General features: G+C 38.4%; 1 protein-coding gene across 4 annotated transcripts in view; it reads right to left on the bottom strand.

Annotated features, from left to right (window-relative positions):
• The window catches only part of SLC25A26 (solute carrier family 25 (S-adenosylmethionine carrier), member 26), a 176,997-nt gene that overhangs the window by 119,432 nt on the left and 34,628 nt on the right, over positions 1–22,937 (bottom strand). For all 4 annotated transcript variants that reach the window (XR_001006119.1, XM_011980353.1, XM_011980352.1 and 1 more), the window contains 2 exons: positions 15,662–15,766; positions 14,410–14,457 (listed from right to left, as the gene is read on the bottom strand). Coding sequence is in view for 3 of the 4 variants with exons in the window: in XM_011980353.1 (XP_011835743.1) it covers positions 14,410–14,457; positions 15,662–15,766 (153 nt within the window). In the remaining variant the exon portion in view is untranslated. The remainder of the gene's footprint in view (positions 1–14,409; positions 14,458–15,661; positions 15,767–22,937) is intronic.

The following is a 22,937-nucleotide window of genomic DNA, read 5'->3' as shown; positions in this document are numbered from 1 at the left end:
AGGAGACATGCTGAAATACTGAATAAGTATCAGATTGTCTGCTACTTACTTAAGATATTTCAGAAAAAAAAAGAGGAAGAAAAAGGGGCAGAGCAGACAAAGCAAACTGTTAATTGGTGAATCTTGGGGGAAAAAATACACGTTTTACCTTTTCTGTAAATTGTAATTTTTCAAAATAAAAAGCTGGAGAGGCAGGAAAAAAGAAAAAGGTGGTGTTACTATTCATTTCAAACTTCCTCACTCATACCTCAAACAGTAGAAAGGAAATACATACATTGTTACGAGAAGAGCTTTAAGAGTTCAAAGAATTCAGAGCCCAACTCTGCCTTCCACTAACAGTGTTTCTTGCTTTACGTAGATCAAGTTACACCACCAAGGGTCAGTTTTCTCACTGGTATTAAACAGAGAAACGTCTGTTAGCATATAAAATGGTTTACAAGGTAGATGAACATTAGAGATTGAGTGGGAATCATGACAAGGTATTAAAGAGGTACATCCTTTCCAATTACTCAGTTGGCAATAATGATTGAGAATTACTGTGAAGATTAAATGAAAAAAAAATATATGAAAAGTACCTAGTCTGGCATATGGCAGATGCTGGATAAATTCAACGTACTTTCTCCTTCAAATACAGAAAAATAATGTGGTAAGAACATACCAGTTACCAAGAGGCAACTGTATACCAGACCTTTGGTGTTCTCACTCCATCAAAACTTAATGATTGAGATTAAGATTAAGACTGAGATTAAGATTGTTCTCACTACTTTTTCAAACTCATATTAAATGTCTATAACGATGAGAAAACCTTGGCAAACAATTGTGTGAACCAAACGATAAATCAGCCGACAGTCTAATTATCACAAGATCTTTGTTAGTCAACATGAAACACAGCATAGATGACTGTGAACACAGATACTATTGGTATCTTCTACCAGGCAAACGACATGTTTGTCATTTACCCTATGAAGGATAATCAATTTTGTCCCGAAGCAATTCTTAACTTAGTCATCATTCCATTTTCTAAAACAGAAGTATGGAAAAATTCACTGATAATAGGAAAGACTTAAAATACGTAGATCAAGACATAGGCAAGCTTTATCAGAAACTTGGTAATCCATTTGTAAGACTCCCACAGATCAATTTAACCACTTATTTCCAAAACATAATTAGGATACAGACTAAACTAATAAGATCAAAATGCTTTTCTAAGAATCATAACATTAACATAATTCCTTCCTACTATTAAAAAAAAAAATCAATGAAACACATTTGAGGCCAAAGAATCATTAGAATGGTTATCATCGGCTGTCTTTAATGAGAGATTTGTAAAATAATAGACACTAGAGAAAGATAATTACTTGACCTCCCCCCCAAAAATCAGGATCAAATAAAAGCCTTCAAACAAATGAACTATATTCTTATATTTATAATATCTTAAAGCATTTTCATTCGATGAGGACACTATAGTACCAGGTGTAACCTTAACAGAGGCAGAGCTGTCGGCAAAACCTAGGCTGCCTGACCACAAAGCCCTAGTCTGAACCACTATGCTCTGCAGCCTTCAGGAAACAGCAAATCTGACCCAAGAAGGCCATGAATAGAAGCCCAGACACAGTGAATTATAACACAGGATTAGAACAGGAGAATGAAGGATTCCAAGATTCCCAGGGGAAAAGGGGACTCAGGACAAAAGACAGTATGTTTTCAAAGTTGTTATATTTAAAAATAATGCAAATAATGCCTTTTTCACATAGAAAAGGCAATTAGAAACTCCAAGAAAAAAAGATAAGCTCAAGCCCCAAATGTTGTAAATTAAATTTTAGCAACTGATAGAGTGCAAGAAAAGAAGGTCTATTTGATTCTGATGCTGATACCATCTCTCAGGGGTAAGTCCCACACACACACACAAAAATACAGCCTTAGCACACTACGTGGTCTGATCATTCATGAAGTCTTCTCAATAATACAAACACTAGTTCACCAGTACTCTACTTTTGGAATCAATACAGAAAAAGTATGAAAGAAGTGACTGAGGGTAAAAGACAGGATGAAATTGTCAACCCTCTTGACAATGTACAATGACAGTATAGCTGAGAGAAGTCTTTCCAGAAAGTGAAATTTGCAGGTTAAGGAGGACAAGGTGGCAAAAAGAAAGCAACAGCCTCATCATGTCAAGAGAAAATTTTTAAGATGCTGAAAGTTTGTAGGATAAGAAATAAACAAATATATGACTTAAAGTTTCTAAAATGACCAGAGGAATGAAATTTATAACTGGAATGCTAGAATGAAACAGGGTTGAGGAGGAAAATAATGTGAGCTTAATCACATTTTCCATCCCAAAGACTCAACAGACTTTATTTATTGACAAATTTTAAAACAGACGTTTAAATATATTATCTGAAAGTACCGATGAAATAGGAACTAAAAATAAAAGTTAAAATTAAAAAAAAAAAAAAGGCTACCTCTAGAGAGTGGAACCAGAAAGGAGAGGGATGGGCAGGAGACTATTGTTTTTCATCCTAAGTCTTTCTACATTATTTGGGTTGTTACTAATTGCATATATTATCTTAATATAAGTTAACAATAAAAGAAATTAAATTTTAAATTTAACTTATTATTTTAGAAGATGACTTTATGTATTTCATACAATGTCCAAATCTGGCATTTTAGTTTTTTGGTTTTTTAAAACAAACTTTCATAAAAGTTGTGTATAGTAGAGTTCACATATACACTGACTTCTCTAATGTTAATAACTTAACCAGAGTACCCTTACCAAAACCAGCTACCAATTTTGCTGCAACGCTAACAGCTAAATTACAGATTTTGAATGTTACCAGTTTTTCCCAAAATCTTTTCTGTTCCAGGATCAAATCTAGGATTCTATACCGCACTTACTTGTTTTGTCTCCTTAGTCTCCTCTTATTTGTGACAGTTCTTTCATCTTTCTTTATCATGACTTTGACAATTCTGTAAAATGTCTCTCAATTTGGGTTTGTTTGATGTTTTCTCATGAACACATTGAGATTATGCATCTTTGGCAAGACGACCAAAGGAGTTACATTGTGTCCTTGGTGCATTATATTAGGGATGTATGATGTTAATATAATTTTATTACTGGTGATGTTAATCTTTATCACTTGGATAAAATAGCGACTGCCAGTCTTTACAAATGTAAAATTACTATTTTCCCCTTTGGAAGTGATAAATAGCTTTGGGGAAATACTTCTAAACTATGATACTCATTTTTTAAAATAACTGACAAATAAAGATTATATATATTAAAGTGAGCAATATGATGATTTGATACACATTGTGTAATGATTACCACAATCCAATTAATTAACACATTCATCACTTTTCACACTGTACCTTAAATACTTGTTGATCCTATAACTGATAATTTGTACCCTTTGACCAACATCTCCCCATTTACCCACTCCCTAACCCCAGGGAACCATGGTTCTACTCTCTGCTTCTATGAATTTGACTTTCTTAGTTTACACATATAATACAGTGTTTGTCTTTCTGTTATGACATTCATTTTTATACATTATATTTACAGTTATCTTTTAGAGATGCATAGTGACATATTTCTGGATGAAATCACAATGTCTGGTATTTGCTTCAATATCATGCAGACGTGTGGGAAGTAGGCTTTGGTACAGATGGAACAACATGGCTCAAGAGCTGGTAATTGATGAGACTACAGGTATTCATTTTACTAATCTTTTTTGTGTGTCTTTAAAGTTTTCCATGGTAAAAGTTTTAAAAAATTAGAACCCAAATAAATACAACTCCATGCACATATGTATCAAAAGATAACACAAATTTATCCATTCAGGTATCTTGATCAGAAAACACTATTATGCTTAAATTTTCATTTTCTAATTTGAATCTTTTTTTTTTTTTCCCCCAAACAGTGCCAGGAAGCAACTCCCAAGTTCATGCTGAGGTTTTTGCCACCAACATTTAAAACACAGGCATTGTGCGACCTCTAGTGTGATCTTCTGTAACTTGAGTTTTGCACTGAGAAGTTCAATAACAAAAAGCAGAGTATATTCAAAAAGGGGAAAAAAAAATCCTCTTCTCACAAAAATTTCTGCTTCTCCACTAGTCAATAAATTATCTGCTAGTTACTTGGCTATGTACCAAAACCACTTCAAGTCCAAAGATTATCAACGTTTTTCCACCTACTCTACTGTTTCTCAGAACATATCATGCAGCTCAGGGAACAAAAAAGGACAGAAGACTACAATCAGTCAAAACATTTTTAAGCACCCTTCATAAAGGCCAGATGAAAAAGGATGCGGAAATCAATATTAACGGCTAATTTAGAAGCCTCTCATTGTGTTCTGCCCATATAAACGGTTCCATTTCTATGCTTTAGAATCCTCTAACACTCAGAAATTGTGCTCCACTTCTCACTCAGGTCAAGATTTGGTTCACGTTTTGCAGATCTCCCATCACGTTATTTTCTTAGGATTTATTGAAAAATTCTATCAGTGAATTTATCTGTAAGACACAAACAGGAGGCAAAGTGTAACGAGAATCACAGGCTTTGGAATTATGCAGACTTGACCTCCAATTCCAGTCCTGCCACCTCCTAGTTGTATTACTTAATTTTTCTAAGCCTCCGCTTATGATCTGTACAAATAGGCTAATGTCTTACAGTTTAAGGATTAGGAAAATATATGTAAAGTAAACGATCATAATTAGTATTCAAATTGTAACTATTTTCATTATGTGATCCCAAAGTAATCTGCAGCCAAGCAGTCGAACCCACAGATAAACATTTTAATTTCCTTTGAATGATTCCAATCACTATTTTTGAATTACACAATCTAAAAAACTAGATTTGACCTTCAAATTTAGTTTTCTTACATATATAGTTTCTTAATACTCCATATAAGATGGTGTTTATTCAGACAATAAGACAGTATACAGTAATGAGAACATCAAGGGTAATTGCTGACCCACACGGTATTCGCCAGAGACAATTTGCACACACCTGATGAAGGATCTTCTTCATAAGTTGTTTTATTATTTTCACGTATCATTTCAAAACCTGTTTTGAATATATGAAACAGTTACAGGAGTAACTATAACTAGAAATGACAAAATTAAAATAAGAGCTATCTGTGGACAGCAGTAAATACGATAAGAAAAGAAAATCTCAATGAAGTACAGAGAGTTTATCTGGTAGAAAACCATTAGCTTGTACAGGAATTAAGTGAGAACTCCACAATTCTTGCTAAATGTATCTGCAGATCTTAAATATCTAAGTACTTAAAACTGGTCTGCTTTTGAGAAGCAAGTATGATTAAGTCATCAGTTTGTTAAATATTTCCTGAGTGTGCTATGTGGCAGACACTCTTCTACGTGTTGGATTAAGAGTAGGAAACAAAGCGGGAGGCATCTGCCCTCCTGATGCATACATTCTAGTGGAGGAAAGACAGCAGTAATTAATTTTTGAACAAGAAATGAAGGTAATTTCAAACATCGGTGCATGAAAAGGTAACAGGTGAGTGATCGGGTAACAGGTGAATGATCTATTTTAGCTGGAGTGATCACAGGAGGTCCCTCAGAGAAGAGGCACGTGAACTAACATCTAGATAAGGGAAAATCATGCAAACATGTGATAATACGCACTTATAAGCCACAGTTCTTCACGAACACTTCCATCAACACAGATTCCTTACACTTGCTTATTTCCTCTAATTAATTTATTTTTAATATCAGGTACACTTCCAGTTTCCCCAAACTCCTGGCACTAACGCCTATCTAAAGGCTTAAAGACTACAGATATAAATATGATTATTCATTTTAAATATGTATTTTCCTCCCCAGAAAAATGTATCTGTTAATAAAATGTAAAATAACACAGCTTACCATAAAGGTTAAGTTCATGGATTCTGGAGTCCCCTGATCTCTTCCTTACCGGTAGGAGACCCTGGGCCAACCACAAACTTACCAAGCTTTAGTGTCTGTCAAGTAGGGATCGTGTTTTGGGCTACTGTGAGGATTATGTGAAATAATGTATGTAAAGAACTTAGCACAGTGACTGGAACATTCTAAGTACCTGGTAAATGTAAACATTTATTTCCATTTAAAATGACACACATTTTCGAGGTGTTTACATATGAATATATCAATATAAGAGGGATTCTGAGATTTTAACTTTAAAATCAAAGCTATATATAAAAGCAAATAACTCAGAAGTAAATTCATGTCTTCAAAATAATTTCAGTGAGATCACCAAATGATTTTTAAAGATGAGTTTCTATACTGGTGCCCAAAAGAACAAAGGCAGCAGAAAAAAAAATGAACAGACATTTCCATTTACAAAGGAGAATGACCAAAAACAAGTACTCATGGATGCCCACATGTGGGCTGAAGCTACAGACGTATGAAATGGTCTTCTCTCTGAAGAGATGAAACTTTAGCTGGAAGGGTTTGAAGGGACAGAATATGGCAGATCCTGTGGGGTGACTCAGTAACGGTAGTCACACTGCCCCCAGTCCACCCTTTGCCTCACTTCATCTACTACACTGAAAAGCTCATATCAACTTCCCAATCCCCACGCAACTCAGAAAGGCCCTGATATACCATCTGTCCCAGGAAAGTTTTTGTTTTCAAGATAAACAAAAGGACAGATAAAGTTAGTACTGCCTCATGCCCTTCCCCTTCTTCATGTCTGGAATGGAACTACGATGCCTGAAAGTAGAGCAGACATTTTGTGACCATGAGTCAATTAGCCAGAACATTAAAGTTAGCCAGGCAAAATGAAAAAGCTGGATTCTCCTTGCCCTCATCTAATCAGTACACCAGCCTTAGAATGATCATCTTCAGATTTGTTAGAAAAGGAAAAAACAAGACTTCTTTGGTGAAACTACTGCAGTCAAATTTTCTGTTATTTGCAGCCTAAATGCAATCCAAATGGACTCACGAAGATGAAGAAAGAGGATATTTCACATGGGATGAAAACCACAAAGGAACAACAACAAAGAGCTACTTCTCAACACTATGGTTTATGATCACAACGTTTAAATAAAGAATTAAGAGATAATTTCCACCTGTATCCAATAGCTTCCAATGTGTTTACAGTGAAGCATCATATTATTGCATTTACATTCCACACACCATATACACAGGAACTGGTGCCCCTTTAGGACAACATGGCCAACATGCAACAATGGAAATATGCAGCATTTTCAAGTCACTTCACAGCATAAATGAAATTTATCCAAGGAATGAAAAAAGTAAATAGCAGCTGGTTTCATGTAAACGAAACATGAGAAACTATGCACTGAATGGCTAGAGTAATACTTCCACATTAAGATAATTTTACTCAATTGTTCTTCCTAAAAATGTTTGCTTATTTAAGAGATGATGAAACACCAGAGGCTAAAGCCCAGGTTTGAGGAGTAATGATTTTAGGTTCTTGAATTAAAGAATGAATCAAATGAACCAGCACTCATTCTTCATAGAACATCTCTCCAGTAAAGTTACAATAATGTAAATGCAATTAAGTGACTCATTTTATAAACCTCTATGATAAAAGAGGAAATTTCATTTTCATTTGTTTAATATTTCCATCAAAAAGAATGTCTCATTACACATTTACTGAAAGCCTGAATAATAAAACAATGGACAAATTCCAAGAGCAAACAGGGACTTTTTTCTTTTCCCATGAAGCTAGCATTATGGAATTTTAACAGATGTTCTATTTGGTCATAGTTAATAAAATGAATTATGTAGGATTAACATAAGGTTCAATATGTTTGCATTGAATTTTAACTGAAAAACAATTTCACATTAGAAGTTTGGAAAGATTTTGAAACACTTTTTTTCCTTTTTAATAGAAGTGCTAAGATGAAGAAAATAAATGAATAATTATAGCACTTACTGCTTTTCCAATAAAATCACTTATAAAAACTACTTTTTCAAGGTTTAAGAAGACTGGAATCTTAGAAAAGTATATACCCTTTGGTATTTCATCACCCGTCTCATGCAAAGATTATAGTAATGTAGCATATCAAAAGCCTGATTCAATACTCTACATAACTCCAAGCCCTCTTAGAGCTCCCTCACCTTTCTGAAATGATCATGATGTCAGGCAGCTTCTGAACAAAAATAAGTCAAACTTAAAGCAGTGAAGAACAACAAGTATTCACTGAGTGCTCACTGTGTAGAAGATATTATCCTAGAGTCTGTGCACCCTACAAGGAGGTAAACACCCAGTGGCTGTTTTCAAGAGGACTAATATGCTATCTGGAAAGATAAGCCACAACCCAATTCTAAGGACAAACTGAAAGAGAACGAGGTAAATCAAAGAAAACAATTTCACACAAACATACACAGAGACAGATACACAGCACTGATACAAGGAGGGGGAAAACTCTCCCTTATGAGATAGGACTGTTTTTTTTCCTCTTTTACAATCATGATAAGCAGGAAATAGCACATAGAGCCTTAAGGACAGTAAAGATGCAACAGAAGTTCTGGTGATAGTTGGTTGGTAACATTTTTCAGTGGAAAACATCCAAGTGGTGCAATCTCCGTAAGAATAAGTCAAAAATGAACAATCATGGAATTTTCCCAACGCACTTCCATTAGGAATCTTGATCAGCTCATTCATCAATTAGGGTAACTTTACTTCACTATACCAGTATGCTGTTTTTCCTACAGAAGTAGCCAGTGAATATAAAATCAACTGCAGGTTGCAGTTTGTTACAATTATAGAGATGCCTCTCAATAAGACATTTGAATACAACACTTTCATTATAGCTGGAAAGCTTTACAAGCAGTAACAATTGTCTGGCCTCTCATTCAAACACAGCAATTTTAGTCATCAACACGTCTGAAAGCAGGCAGATCAAGGCTGCATCCCCGTTGAAGAACCTAACAACCTAAAGGCAGGTTTAATTTCCGAATCTCCTAGCAGGCTATACTGCTATCACAGCCGCCTTCTAGAACTGCTGTAAAGGTACAAAGGTATCAATGAGAACAGTCTATGCAAAGTTCCTAGCACAAATGGGCAAACCGGGACTCAGATTAGTAAACTTGTCAGAAGCAGATGGCTGGTAAGGGACAGAGCTGCATTCCACACTTAGGTGTTTTATCAGTCCATTCTCACAATGCTATAAAGATACTACCTGAGACTGAGTAATTTATAAAGGAAAGAGGTTTGCCTCACAGTTTGCATGGCTGAGGAGCCTCAGGCAACTTACAGTCATGGCAGAAGGCAAAGGGGAAGCAAGGCACGTCTTACATGGCAGCAGGAGAGAGACACTACAAAGGGGGAACTGCCAAACACTTTTAAAACCATCAGCTCTTGTGAGAACTCTCTCACTATCATCAGAAGAGTATGAGGGAAACTGCCCATCCAACCACCTTCCATCAGGTCCCTCCCCTGCCACGTGGGGATTACAATTCAAGATGAGATTTAGGTGGGGACATAGAGCCAAACCATATCAGGTGTCCTTCACTGTTAATGCTCTTTCAGTTACCAGAGTACTAATCATCCTAGTTAACATTTCCTGAGCACATACTATGTGACAGGCACTATAGAAAGCACTTCCCCTGGATCCCCTCATTAAATTCTCACAAGAATTTGGGGAAGTTTCAAATCATTGGTTCACAGGAAAGTAAATAAGACTGTTCTCAGATATATGTTACTACGTCCACTCTTACTTGTAATTAAAATTAGAACTACAATGACATCATCTTTTTATCTTTAAGACTGCTAGTCCATAGGTGAGGCAGGGGAAAACAGAAAGCTCCTACGTTGTTGGCAAGTGTCAATTGGTACTTCCCTAAAGGGCAATTTGGCATTATCTACCAAAATTACAAATGCCCATACCTTTCGTGAAGTAATTCTACTTTTGGTATGTAACCTGCAAACATTCAACCATGTATAACATGACACAGGAACAGTATCACTCACTGTAGCATGTCTGTGATGTCCACCAATAGGGAAATGTTAAATAAACTATGGTTTGTTTACACAATGGACTACCATGCAATCATTATAAAAGACAGTGCTCTTTGTGAAGTGATATAAATCATCTCCAAAATAAAGTAGGTTAGAAAGCAGCAACAAAAAATACAGAAGATCTAGGATAGAGTGGCTCTGGAAAAACACTAAGGAGACTTATATAACATGAGTGGTTTGGGGAAAGGCACTGAGCAGGCAGACAGCAGAACCGGGAAGGAGACTTTGGAGCACAGTCCTTGAAGCTTGATTCCTGAAGGTTCCCGTTTCCAGCCACTGGATTTAGGGGAATCCCTGCTGCTTAGCATGGATATTAAGGGAAAACAAGTCTGAAAAGCTGCTATATCCACTTTTGAGTAAACTAGTAAGAGTGATGATTTTTGCACCTAAAGACTGGGGGCTTCAATGAACTTACTGAACAGATTGAATTACTTGTTTGGCGTGCCTGACTGCCTGCAGCAAAACTAGGGTGGGGAGAATAACCCTCACCTATCTCAAAACTCTTTAGGAGCATCTACCAAAAAGAAGCCAGGAGTTATTTGTTATTAAAATGGCTACATCTTGCCATTGGGACAGCTCCAACCAGCTTCTAACCTTCAGGTTTCTGCAGACAGGAGTCAGACACCAGCAATTTATCCTCCAGACTCCAGGGGACACATGCTGGGCTCTTTTAAGGGCGTTTCCCAAATTCTCCACTCCAGTCTCTGGCAAACAGCTGAGAGCAAGAGGTTCAACTTCTCCCCCAGACAAATACCCCACTTTGTGCTCTCTTGAAGGCCCTCACTTGGCTTGCACTCTCTATGGTTATGAAAACCCCAATTCTGCTTCAATAAGCAAGCCACACACATGTACTCTCACACCCTTGTGGTTCTGCTCTTGCTGTTCTGCCTATATCCTTAACTACTTCTAACTGCCACTCCTTCAACAATTAAGAGTCATTTTATGCTAATTGAGCACCACTCAAGCATTGCTCCTTCTGTAACCCCAGCTGCATCTTGTATATACTTATCATTACAGTGCTTATGACACTGCACTGTAAAGTGTCTACTTCCCTCTTTGTTTCCCTGCCAGAAAGTGAATCCTTCAGGGCAAAAGTGCTCCTTGTAGTGCCCCAAGACCCAGTAGGCACTCCAAAAAGGACTGCTGAGTGAAATTTGTGGACAAAAGACATCTGCTAAGTTTAACTTATTCCTACTTCTTTTGAAACAATTTGCTTTACTCTACTTTCTTCCTCTATAAAAAGTCCTTCTAATTTACGTCCAAGAGTATGAGGCTGCTATCCATAAAATTTTCAGGCCAACTGCATCTGAAATCATCCTGGTTATGAAAGCAGCTATGATTTTGCTCCCCACTTTCATCTTACTGCAGTAATAACACTGCACCAGCATGCTTGAGCACATTTAATTTGGCAAAGATCATGAGAAAAATGAACACTGAAAGGATGAGGTAAACAGTGTAATCTGCTGACCTTGCTTAGACTCCATCTAAAATTCACAGTAACTAAAATAATTTCAGAGAATGTAAGGGATAAGCATGCAATCCCCACAAACATCAAATGCAGGGGAAAAAAAAAGTGTGACAACATTCACACAATCTAAAGAACACAGAATCTATTTTATAATGCATGGACTCAAACTTCAATCTCATTCTAATGGGCAACTGCTAGGGAGATAAAACTAGTTTAAGGAAAAAATTGCATACAGAATAAACATATACGTTTCCAGGTGATTCTCACTAAGGTTTTTATGTATTTTCTTATTGAAACAACAAACACGCTCTTGGCAAAAAGATTTTATATTGGTGCCAGAATAAAGTAAGAACCTAATGCAAAAAAATTCTGCTTAAAGCAGATGTTATCACTTCTTATTTTTCTCATTTTGAGAAGCAGCTATGTTTCATTCAGCAATAATTCTTCTCTCATTCTATCAGAGAATCTGTACAAAAGCAACACCTCAACTAAAATCAAGTCTGAAGGATCTTTTATAAATACGCATAATGCAGAAGACCTCAATTAAATTTCCAACAAAACGCTGCCATTTTGAGTAAACAAAGTCATCTCAGTAAGGTCACACTACTTTCAAGGATTGCAGGCTAGAAATTAATTACTAGCATGACATATGTCAAGACAAATTTTTTAAAGAACAGAACACAGCTGCAACCATGTGTTTATCTGTTTGTATGCAAAACCAGTATTCTCCAGCATGTAAATATATTCATTTATTCAGTATCTCTCAGAAAAATAAAAAAGGCTTATTGCCTCGCTCTTTCCTGCACCCAGGTGAAATCTGAGTAAGTAACACGTTTAGAAAGAAACTAAGTACAGAGTATATATACAGTATGGGTGCTATTTCTCAAAGGCACAAGTCATCGCCACAGAATTAACTAATTTTGAAACATTAAGTTTGCCTTAAAAATAAGTTCTTCAAAGATCTATACCAAGTAGATTGTGAACCTGTGAAAACCAAAGCTTTAAGTCACATGTAACAGTGTTGGTATGTCATAAAGAAGACTGCACTCTCTAGTTAAAAACAAAAAACTACCTGAGAATAACATGAGGGATTTCAATGAACTTCAGTATTCGGTCAAATACGGCAATATTTAACTATTATGTTTCAGTATCCCAGAACCTCCAAATAGAAAACGCAGACACAGAGCAGACGTATGCAGGTTCTCACTTATATTTTCTCTAACAGAAAACTGTGTCCCAAACCAGACTTCTCTTATATCTCATCTATCTGAAAACGAACTTTTGAACTTCAAGATACTCTCTTCTATGTGAAGCAAAGATTATAACACACTTCTTTTTTTTCTTTTTTTCTTTTTGGAGACAGGGTCTGTCTGTCACCCAGGCTGGAGTGCAGTGGCACAATTACGGCTCACTGCAGCCTCAACATCCCAGGCTCAAGCAGTCCTCCCACCTCGGCCTCCCAAGTAGCTGGGATTACAGGCACCACCACGCCCAGCTAGTTTTCGTATTTGTTATAGAGACAGGGTCTCACAGTGTTGCCCAGGCTGGTCTTAAACTCCTGGGCTCAAACAATCCACCCACCTCCACCTACCATAATGCTGGGATTACAGGCTTGAATCACCATGCCTGGCCTATATCATGCTCTTGCAGTAATATACTGAAACTACTTACTGATCGTAAACTTTTGCTCTTTCAACCAAACAGAACAAAAGAAAATTTCCCATGTGCTGAATCACAGAAATTTAGAGTTAGAAGGCAAAGAGAGGTGAAGTGGCTTCCCCTGGGGTACACTGCTCTGTGAATCACCTGCAGTGCCAGGACTCCAGTCCAGACTGAACTTCCCAGCTCATCATATTTTGTTATCAAGAAGCCAAGGGCTCACTGCCTGATACGGACTTTTGAGACACCCACCTCTTAGACCAGCGGTCCCCAACCTTTTTGGCACCAGGAACAGGTTTTGTGGGAGACAATTTTTCCATGGACCAGTGGGGTGGGGTGGGTGGTTTCAGGATGAAACTGTTCCACCTAAGATGTTCCACCTCCAATCATCATGCCTTAGATTCTCATAAGGAGAACACAACCAAGATCCCTTGCATGCGCAGTTCACAATAAGGTTCGTGTTCCTATGAGAATCTAACGCTGCTGTTGATCTGACAGGAGGCAGAGCTCAGGTGGTAATGATCACTCACCTGCTGCTCACCTCCTGCTGTGTGGCTCAGTTCCTAACAGGCCACAGACCAGTACCAACCAGTCCATAGCCCTGGGGTTGGGGTCCCTGTCTTAGAATGCTTATTTCATTACAAATTTTTCATTAGTTCCTCATAATTCAGTAATTAACTTGATATCTTACCCTCAGTAGTTCTTTTTTTTTTTGGAGACAGAGTCTCGCTCTTGTTGCCCTGTTGCCCAGGCTGCACGATCTTGGCTCCCTGTAACCTCTGCCTCCCGAGTTCAAGCAATTCTCCTGCCTCAGCCTCCTGAGTAACTGGGATTACAGGTGCCCGCCACTTGGCTAATACTTGTATTTTTAGTAGAGATGGGGTTTCGCCATGTTGGCCAGGTTGGTTTCGAACTCCTCACCTCAGGTGATCCTTCTGCCTCGGCCTCCCAAAGTGCTGGGGTTACAGGCGTGAGCCACCACACATGGCCTGAAGTTATTTCTTAATATATCAACTGTAAGAGACATTTTTTAGCCACCCTGGAATAACAAGTCAGTTACATCATGGGCCATTCTGACCACTGAAATTGCTCTTCCAGCAAACCCGTTCTACTCATTCTTTCAAATGTAAAAACTGAGAAAACTTAACAGAAAAGTGACAATAATTTCCCTTTTTGACTTTTTAAACCAAGTTTCTCCAAATATATTTCTAACTGTTAAGTAGTGTAAATTTACCGAACAAAGCACATCATTCCTTTGTACTTCAATATTGGAAAGTAAGTGACTTACCTCTCTTAAAACTGTGCTTTTATAGCCTCGATACAACCCTTGGATACCCTGAAACAAACAAACAGCCAAGAGTTCAGAAAGAATGGCAGAGATTTCTGAAGGACGTTCTGTATACAGCAGATCTACCTGCTCTTGTTTGAGTTCTAGAACATTCACAATTGCCACAGTTCTATAAGAGGTTAATGATTCTAAACTGGCCTAAGGCACATAACTTATACCTTATATAACTTATATACCTCTATAACCAGCTCCTAAGGGAGCTCAGATTAGCTTCCTTTGAAATAGGAACATCTCTAACAATAAAACTGACTACATATTTACTTACTTTTAGTTGCTATTATTCTACTAAATATTAATTATATAGTACTTAATTGCTGTAACATGTCTTCTCTTGAAAAAAAAATTTGAGATGCTTTAAATACATTTCCAAAAGCAAATGCACACAAATGCCAATTATCCTTTCGTATATAAACAGAATTATATTTATAGCTTCAAACATCAGAAAGTCATTCATAATCTCCCAAAGTAGTGGACAGTATTTCCAGACAAACCTGTATTAACCATCCACATATTTCATTAAGGAAGCTACAGTAGCTTCATCTCATTTGTACAATTAATATTCAATGTCTCCTCACCTAGGTAACAGACTATTACAAATAACTTTTCTAAAATCAACACTCATTGAAAATTTCCATGTGATTCTCATGTTTTTTGTTTTGTTTTTTTTTTTTAAAGACTTCTATAAAAACTATAAAAGAAAGCAACTAAATGCTCTCTAGTCACATGGTCAGGAAAAACAATTTCTGACTGACAGTTTCAAATGCATCAGTAAAAGAAGCTACATTTTGGTATAAACGTTATGACACTGGTTACTGTCATCAGTCCAGTACCATATGTCTTCCATGGACCTAAAATACTATAGTGATGTTTTAATATAGTATCTTTCTTCATTTTACATATTTACAATTTGTTTCACATCTGATTCCAGAAGAACTGCAGGAAGATTACAATTCAGGACACATATACTGTAGAGACACTCAATGTTATGCTCAGAAATTTGAAAAACATTTAAATGAAAATACTCAAAAACCAATAAAAGGCAAAGATAATCTTAGCAAAAAATTACTACAACTGGACATTAAATTTAGCTCTAAAGTTTTCTCTCAGGCTGTCAGGATGAAGTCCACAGTGCTCATATGAGCTACTATAAAATCTTAATAAAGAAAAGAAGAGCTTAAAAAACACATCTCACCTCTTCATATAAGATGTTAGAAAAAATCTGAAATGTTCTTGTAGAAGTAGATACCTGTGCCCTCTGCTTAACCACTTCAGATGGAACTCGAATCAGGCAGGCAACCTAGAAGACAAACTTAATTATATCCTAAAAAGTAAATAACTGCTATAAAAACTGAAATTTTTTGGTAAGCAAAAATTATAGTAAAAAGGTATAATATGGAGGCTTACTGCAAGATGTCAAAAAACCTTGTCAAAAAACCTTTCCTGGCTTGTCCTATATAGATTCTCCCACCTCCTGCCAGATGTTCCAAGAACATTTGTCTATCAGCCTCCCAACGGCGAGAAGCACATTTACTCATTTCGAATCCCCAACGCCCAGAACTGCATCTGGCACATGACATTTCAAACATGCGTGATGAAAGATGAACCAGAGGAACCTCTGCTTTACTGGAAGTAATGCACATATCCGTAGAGGCAAGCTGACCATCAGCTGGTACCCACCCTTCCATCCCTCACCAACTCCAGCCCCCACAACTCTCAATCATGCAGCAACTGAAAAGGGACTCCCAGCACTCTTGTACACTCTCCTCCAGCATTCCAGCAGACGTGGGTCATCCTCACAGCTACTGGCCAATATGTGATTCTAATATCACCCTTGCTGACATGCTGAGGCCGGGTATATGTCACCTCAAATCCACACTGCCAGGATTTTACCTTACCCTGTATAAAGGTAATTTACTTATTTTCAGAAAGAGAAACAATAAAAAATTCGTCAAACCCAAAGGAACTCTGCCCACAAAAGGAAAGAAGGCAAGGTTGGAGAAAGGGTGGCAAGGTACAGGGAGGGAGACGTGTAAACATATTTTAAACATTTTAATGGAAGTCCTGTATTCAAGCCTCTATGGACCTAACAGTCTGCAAAGATAAAAACTTTTTCTGCAACTTAGATTTCACACATGTAACCTTGAACACCAAAGTTATGGCACTCGGGAGGCTGAGACAGGAAGGTAGCTTGAGCCCAGGAGTTCAAGACTAGCCTGCAAGAAATGTAAGAAAGCTGTCCCACCAGGCCGGGCGCGGTGGCTCAAGCCTGTAATCCCAGCACTTTGGGAGGCCGAGATGGGCGGATCACGAGGTCAAGAGATCGAGACCATCCTGGCTAATACGGTGAAACCCCGTCTCTACTAAAAAATACAAAACAACTAGCCGGGCGCGGTGGCGGGCGCCTGTAGTCCCAGCTACTCAGGAGGCTGAGGCAGGAGAATGGCGTGAACCCAGGAGGCGGAGCTTGCAGTGAGCTGAGATCCGGCCACTGCACTCCAGCATGGGTGACAGAGCAAGACTCCGTCTCAAAAAAAAAAAAAAAAAAAAAGAAAACTGTCCCACCAAATAGAGTACACAACTCAAAGAGGTTTGTCCCTTCTGATCTGTATTCTCCTGATTCCTAATCAGAGATCAGTACTCAATTTGGATATTACATAAGGCTTTGTCTGTCCAAAACTAAATGGTTCTAAAGCAAGGCTCTACAGCAAATTTATAATGTAAAAGACCAAGTAGAAAATATTTTACAGTTTGCAAGCCACATGGTCTCTGTCGCAACTGTTCAGCTATGCTGTTTTAGCACAAAAGAAGCTATATATATATATAATGTACATATTATATATGCATAGATTAATAGTTTGGCTATGTTCCAATAAAATAATATTTACAAAAACAGGCGACAGCTTGCCAACCCCTACGCTAAGGGAATTAGCCTTGGCAAAAGCAGACTGGGCACAGAACAGATAAAAGCCCCAGCACCCCATGACAAGTGGGACAAAGATGCCATGTGACGTGATTTTAGACGTCCTGAAGTCAGCTAACACGGGCATATCGCCTCTAAAGCTAGGAAGTAACAATGCTTCATGCTGATGCATTACAACAAAGGGTATGGTTATGGTAACAAAGGATCCATTACCTGAAGTTATTTTTCTACCAAAACTGAAAAGATTTACAAAACAATATAATCTGATTTCCATTTCTTCATTCACCGAACATTTGAATGCTTCTTATGCATAAAGCTGTCTATAACTTGAGCCAACATATCTTTCCACCCAGTCTCCCTTTAAACTTACCTAATTCAGTTCAAGAAATACATATGGAGCCAGATACTACACAAGCCACTCCACGACAAAGAAGACTAAGATGATGCCCTGGCCTCAAAGAACTCATAAATACATATCAATAATTTCAATAACATATGGCCAAAAAGCACGGGGGGGGGGTGGGAAGAAAGATTATGGGAAATGTGGAGGAGGGGAGGGGTATTTAGTCCAACCCCCACATTCAGAGAAACTGCCAAGATTACGCCATTATAGAACCTTCCAGATGAGCCAGAATGAGCTGGTAAGAAAGGTGGGAAGGTCACAGTGGGAAGAGCGAACAATAAAAGAAAGTACATAAATGGCCGGGCATGGTAGCTCATGCCTGTAATCCCAGCACTTTGGGAGGCCGAGGCGGGTGGATCACAAGGTCAGGAGATCGAGACCATCCTGGCTAACACGGTGAAACCGCGTCTCTACTAAAAATACAAAAAATTAGCCAGGTGTGGTGGCAGGCACCTGTAGTCCCAGCTACTCGAGAGGCTGAGGCAGGAAAATGGCATGAACCCGGGAGGCAGAGCTTGCAGTGAGCAGAGATTGCACCACTGCACTCCAACCTGGGCGACTAAGCGAGACTCTGTCTCAAAAAAAAGAAAGTACATAAATACAAAAGCAGGGTGTCCAGGGGCATCAGCGGCAGCCCCACCAACACAGTATTCCAAAGCTGGCAGCCGCCCACATGGTTCCGTATTACCAAAGCAGCAAGTGCAAGGTCAGGAGTAATGACAAGTAAGACTGGACAGACAAGGCCCTGTATACCACGCTAAGGGGCTGGAACTTCATTCCATAGTCAGTGGGAACATTGAAAAAGCTGAAGCAGAGGAATGACGACGTGTGCTTAGGGAGATCCCTCTGGCCGCAGTGCACAGGACAGCTGGAGGGTGGAGTGGGGAGGAAGGCAAGAAGCAAACTCGGACCAAGAGCCAGAAGGCAGGAGATGGGTTACAAGATTGCTATAGCAGTTCTATAAGAGGTCTGGAAATGAATATGGCTCAGAGAAGGTCAAATCTGAGGAAAAATTCAGGAGTAAAATGCACTGGACCTGGTCACCGACAGGAGGTTAAGGAGTGAAGAAGTAGGGAGACAGTAAGATGCTTCTGTTTCTGGTTTGGATAATGGGCATATGGTGGTCCCATAACATGAGATTAGGAGTCCAGGGAAGAAGAGGGGACGTAAGTTCAGACTGGACAATGCTGAGTAGAAGTCTGGGGGACACATAAGGGGCTATGTCCAGCCAAGTAATGAAAATATAGTTATAAAACTAGAAAATAACAGGGTTGCGAAATAGATAGTAACACCCAAAGAGAGAGCCAAAAAGGAAGATCAAAAGCCAATAATGGGACCCTGGGAACATCAATTTTTGAAGGGCAAGCAACAGTGGGAGGGGGTACATGGTGTTGACAGGCACATCTGCCTTCTCTGGCTGCCCAGCTTCTGACTCTCATGTGTTGGGGGCTTCCCAGTTAGGAAAAACAAAGGGAGTCAGTCTCTCCCCTCCTGCCCTGGCAGGAGGACCACAATCAGGTGAGTTAGGTCCGACTAATCAAACACTCCTGTCCAGGGGTCTGATTCTAGAGCTATGCTGGCAAATATGTAGGCCACTAGCCCATGAGGCTATGGAGCACTTGAAAAGTGGCTAGTACAATTAAGATCTTCTATAAGTGTTAAATGACAGATTTTGAAAACTTGGTATAAAAAAATTAATGTAAAATATCCTGTTACTAATTCTTTAAAAAAAAGAAAAAGAAAAGAGAGATGAGGTCTCACTATGTTGCCCAGGCTGGCCTTGAACTCCTGGGCTCAAGCGATTCTCCCACCTTGGCCTCCTGAGTAGATGGTGCCACCATTCCCAATTAATAATTATTTTACATTAATTTTACAGTGAAATCTAAATACCAAGGATGTGTTTGGTTTAATAAAAGATGTTATTAAAGTTCATCCCAGCAGATGTTTTCACCTTTTTTAATGTGGCTATTAGAAAATATAAAATTTCACCTGCATCTTACATTATGTCTCCATTGAACAGTGCTGTTTGGAGCGACTGGGAAAGCTAAACATTCATTTACAGAAATAACTGCTTTTTTAGATGCAAGCACCAGGACCATGACTATAAATGACATTTAATTGTCACTTAAGAGATTTGGTGACAGGCAGTTCAACTTTTAGTCCAGAACCTCAAAGTGAACAAGAAGTCAGGCTCTTCCTATCCTTCTGCCCAGCCACCCAGCTCCCTGGCTTCTCATCCTTAGGCCTCCTGACTCTCAGATAAAAGACAGCTGTTATGTCCCTCAGTACCACCTCATCACACAACAGAGTTCAAGGCAGGAAGAACAGGCCTCCTCTCTTTTCTCAGATGCCCCCCAGCAGACATTTCCTTGCATGTGTTAGCCAGAGTTGTATGATGTGGCCACCCCTTGTTGGGGAGGTGGAGGATATCTAGATCTAGCAAAGCGTTAGAAACATGGGACACAAACCAAATCAGCATTCTGTGGGCAAAGGAGAAGTGGAAGGCAACAGTGTCTGCCAATCTTCAAAAAAAAATTCTTCATTCCATAAGTTAGCCAGGATCAATGTTGATGGCAAGCAACCAAGCACCCTACTTGATGTGCAAGGGGTCCAGAAGCCTCAAATGGAGATTGGCAGAGGAACGCATCAAGAGTCTCCAGCAGTGCACATATGAAGGTTTCCAATGTTCACCAGTATTGTTTCCATAGAGTGGCTGGGGTGGGAGATCCATTATGGTCAATTCATAAGGTATTGAGGGAGATGAGCAAGTGTAGACTACCGTCAGGGGAAGGTGGCTAGGTGTTAGGAGATGGGTTCAGAGTGAAGAGGGCCACAGGGTCAAGGAATAGTGTGGTTTTACTTAAGACAGTCAATATTTGCACATACGATGGGGGAAAGTGCTCTCAGCAAGACAAAGGTTGATAACCTAGGAAAGAAGTGAAATAATACATGAAGACCCCACAGGAAATTTAAAAAGGCAGAGTCAGAAGCCCGAGCCCATGCCTCTCCATCTGTGACTACCTCCCTTTACCAGGCCCACCCCTCAGCCTCGGGGCCACTCCTGCATCAAAACTGGATCTTTCATTTCATTCCAGGGAGGAATGAGCAGTGGTCTGGCTGAGGGTCTGCAGCCCTAGACTGTGTCCCCAGTTCTGCAAGTGAATTCCCGAGTGTTTCCCTGGCCTTCCAGGTCTTTTTTTTTTTTAATTCATTTCAAAATTAAGAAAACTGACAAATAATAATGCGTATATTTATACAATTAGATGCATATATGTATAATTTTTCTTACTTGACTTGGACCAAATTTTTATGGTATCTTTTTAGGTCCTTATTTCTATAATTCTTAATTTTCCAAAATTATACCTTATCTAACCTCAAAAGATTCCCTCCCTTCTGAATTCTTAATTCCCAAATAAGCTTTCTTATCTGACATTTTTTACTTATTAACTTACACCATATAGTTTGTAAAATATATTTCCTCTTCTACTAAACCGTAAGCACCCTGAGAGCAAGAAGACAGTATACACCAAACTTACTAATCAGCTGGTGTATTATTTTATGTTGAAAGCAAATGAAACTAGCCAGGAGGAAAGGAATCAGCAAAAAAAAAAAAAAAAAAACAAAAAACAAAAAACATCAATTCCACAGAAATGACTTCTCCATACTTTAGAATTTACATATAAATATACATAGAAACAGGGTGTTGTTCTGTCACCCAGACTGGAGTACGGTGGCATGGTCATAGCTCACCGAAGCCTCAGTCCTGGGCCCAAGTGATCCTCCCATCTCAGTCTCTTGTGGAGCTGGGACTACGGATGTGCCACCACTCCTTGCTAATTTTTTCATCTTTTGGTAGAGACAGGATCTTGCTATGTTGCCCAGGATGGTCCTAAACTCCTGGCCTCAAGTGATCCACCTGCCTCAGCCTCCCAAAGCACTGGAATTACAGGCGGGAGCCACCACATCCAGCCTAATTTTTTTTTTTTTTTTGCCTCTACACATATTTATTGTCTATACATATACTTATGTAAAGAGTAGGGAAAAAACAGAGTAGAATTACAGATGTTTCTTTTCCACCTACCTATATTTTCTAAATTCTCTACAATTCACATTTATTATTATTTCATAAGTTTTTAACGTAATTTCAAAGAAAAAAAGTATTTATTATGGACCAAAGATTTTGAGTGAGAGAGAAAAATAAAATAAAAGGGCTAATTTAAAATATGCTTTTAGATGGCAACCTATTAGCCTTGATAAAAATTACATATTATAAATTTAGTAGCAATAAATCCACAAAAACAGATTAAAACTGCTTACCAGTAAGGCCTAAAATTGGGTATAAGTCCAATGAAACCTACATGAACCTAAAAGGACAGCTCCCAGCATCTAAAACTCATTAAAGAAATGAAAATAAATAAATAAGAGAAAGAAAAGGGTATACTAACTCTTTGCATTTTTCAATTCAAGAGGTCAAGAGTGAAATCCGACCCCAATATGTCAAGAAAATAGGAATTGTCTACTTCTGTGGCTTGGTATAAATATTTATGGAACTTCATGCTTCATAACCCTCCATGTTCTTACTATTATGTTTTGAGTTCTTAAAAATACAGATGCAGAAGAAAAACCTTGAAAAGGCTCTCTGATTAAAAAATCAATCTAACTAGTCGAGGGGTACAAAGCACCCAGCATGGCTTCCTGACTTCTGCTGGGTGGCAACTGCAGCATCAGAGACACGCTACAAAGTAACGTTTCTGCTTCCTCCAGTACCTCCGGAGCCTTCCATTTGGTTTTCTATTAACTCTGATCCTTCTTAGATTTGAATTTGAGCTACAACAGAGTATTTCACTGCACAAGAACAAAAACATGTTACAGTATTATGGTTCTATGAAAGGAAATAAAGGGAATGTCACCATGGGTCTCTTGGTAAATTCATTCTGCAGAGCATTCTTTCCTCATAAATCTGGGGTTCAGTATGAATCCATGACACAGGAATGGTGGCATTTTCACTAACCTCAAGAATGTTTTATATGTTAAAGTTCTATCTAAAAACAAGAACTACTAAGGTTTTCCATTAAAAAAAAAAAAAAATCATGCTCCCTCCATACTTTATCAAAATCAAAATGCAATGCTGGCCTCCTTCAACAC

This window comes from Mandrillus leucophaeus, unplaced genomic scaffold (assembly GCF_000951045.1).
Source record: "Mandrillus leucophaeus isolate KB7577 unplaced genomic scaffold, Mleu.le_1.0 Scaffold210, whole genome shotgun sequence".
NCBI classification, from domain to species: domain Eukaryota; kingdom Metazoa; phylum Chordata; class Mammalia; order Primates; family Cercopithecidae; genus Mandrillus; species Mandrillus leucophaeus.
This window is presented reverse-complemented; position numbering and strand designations above follow the sequence as displayed.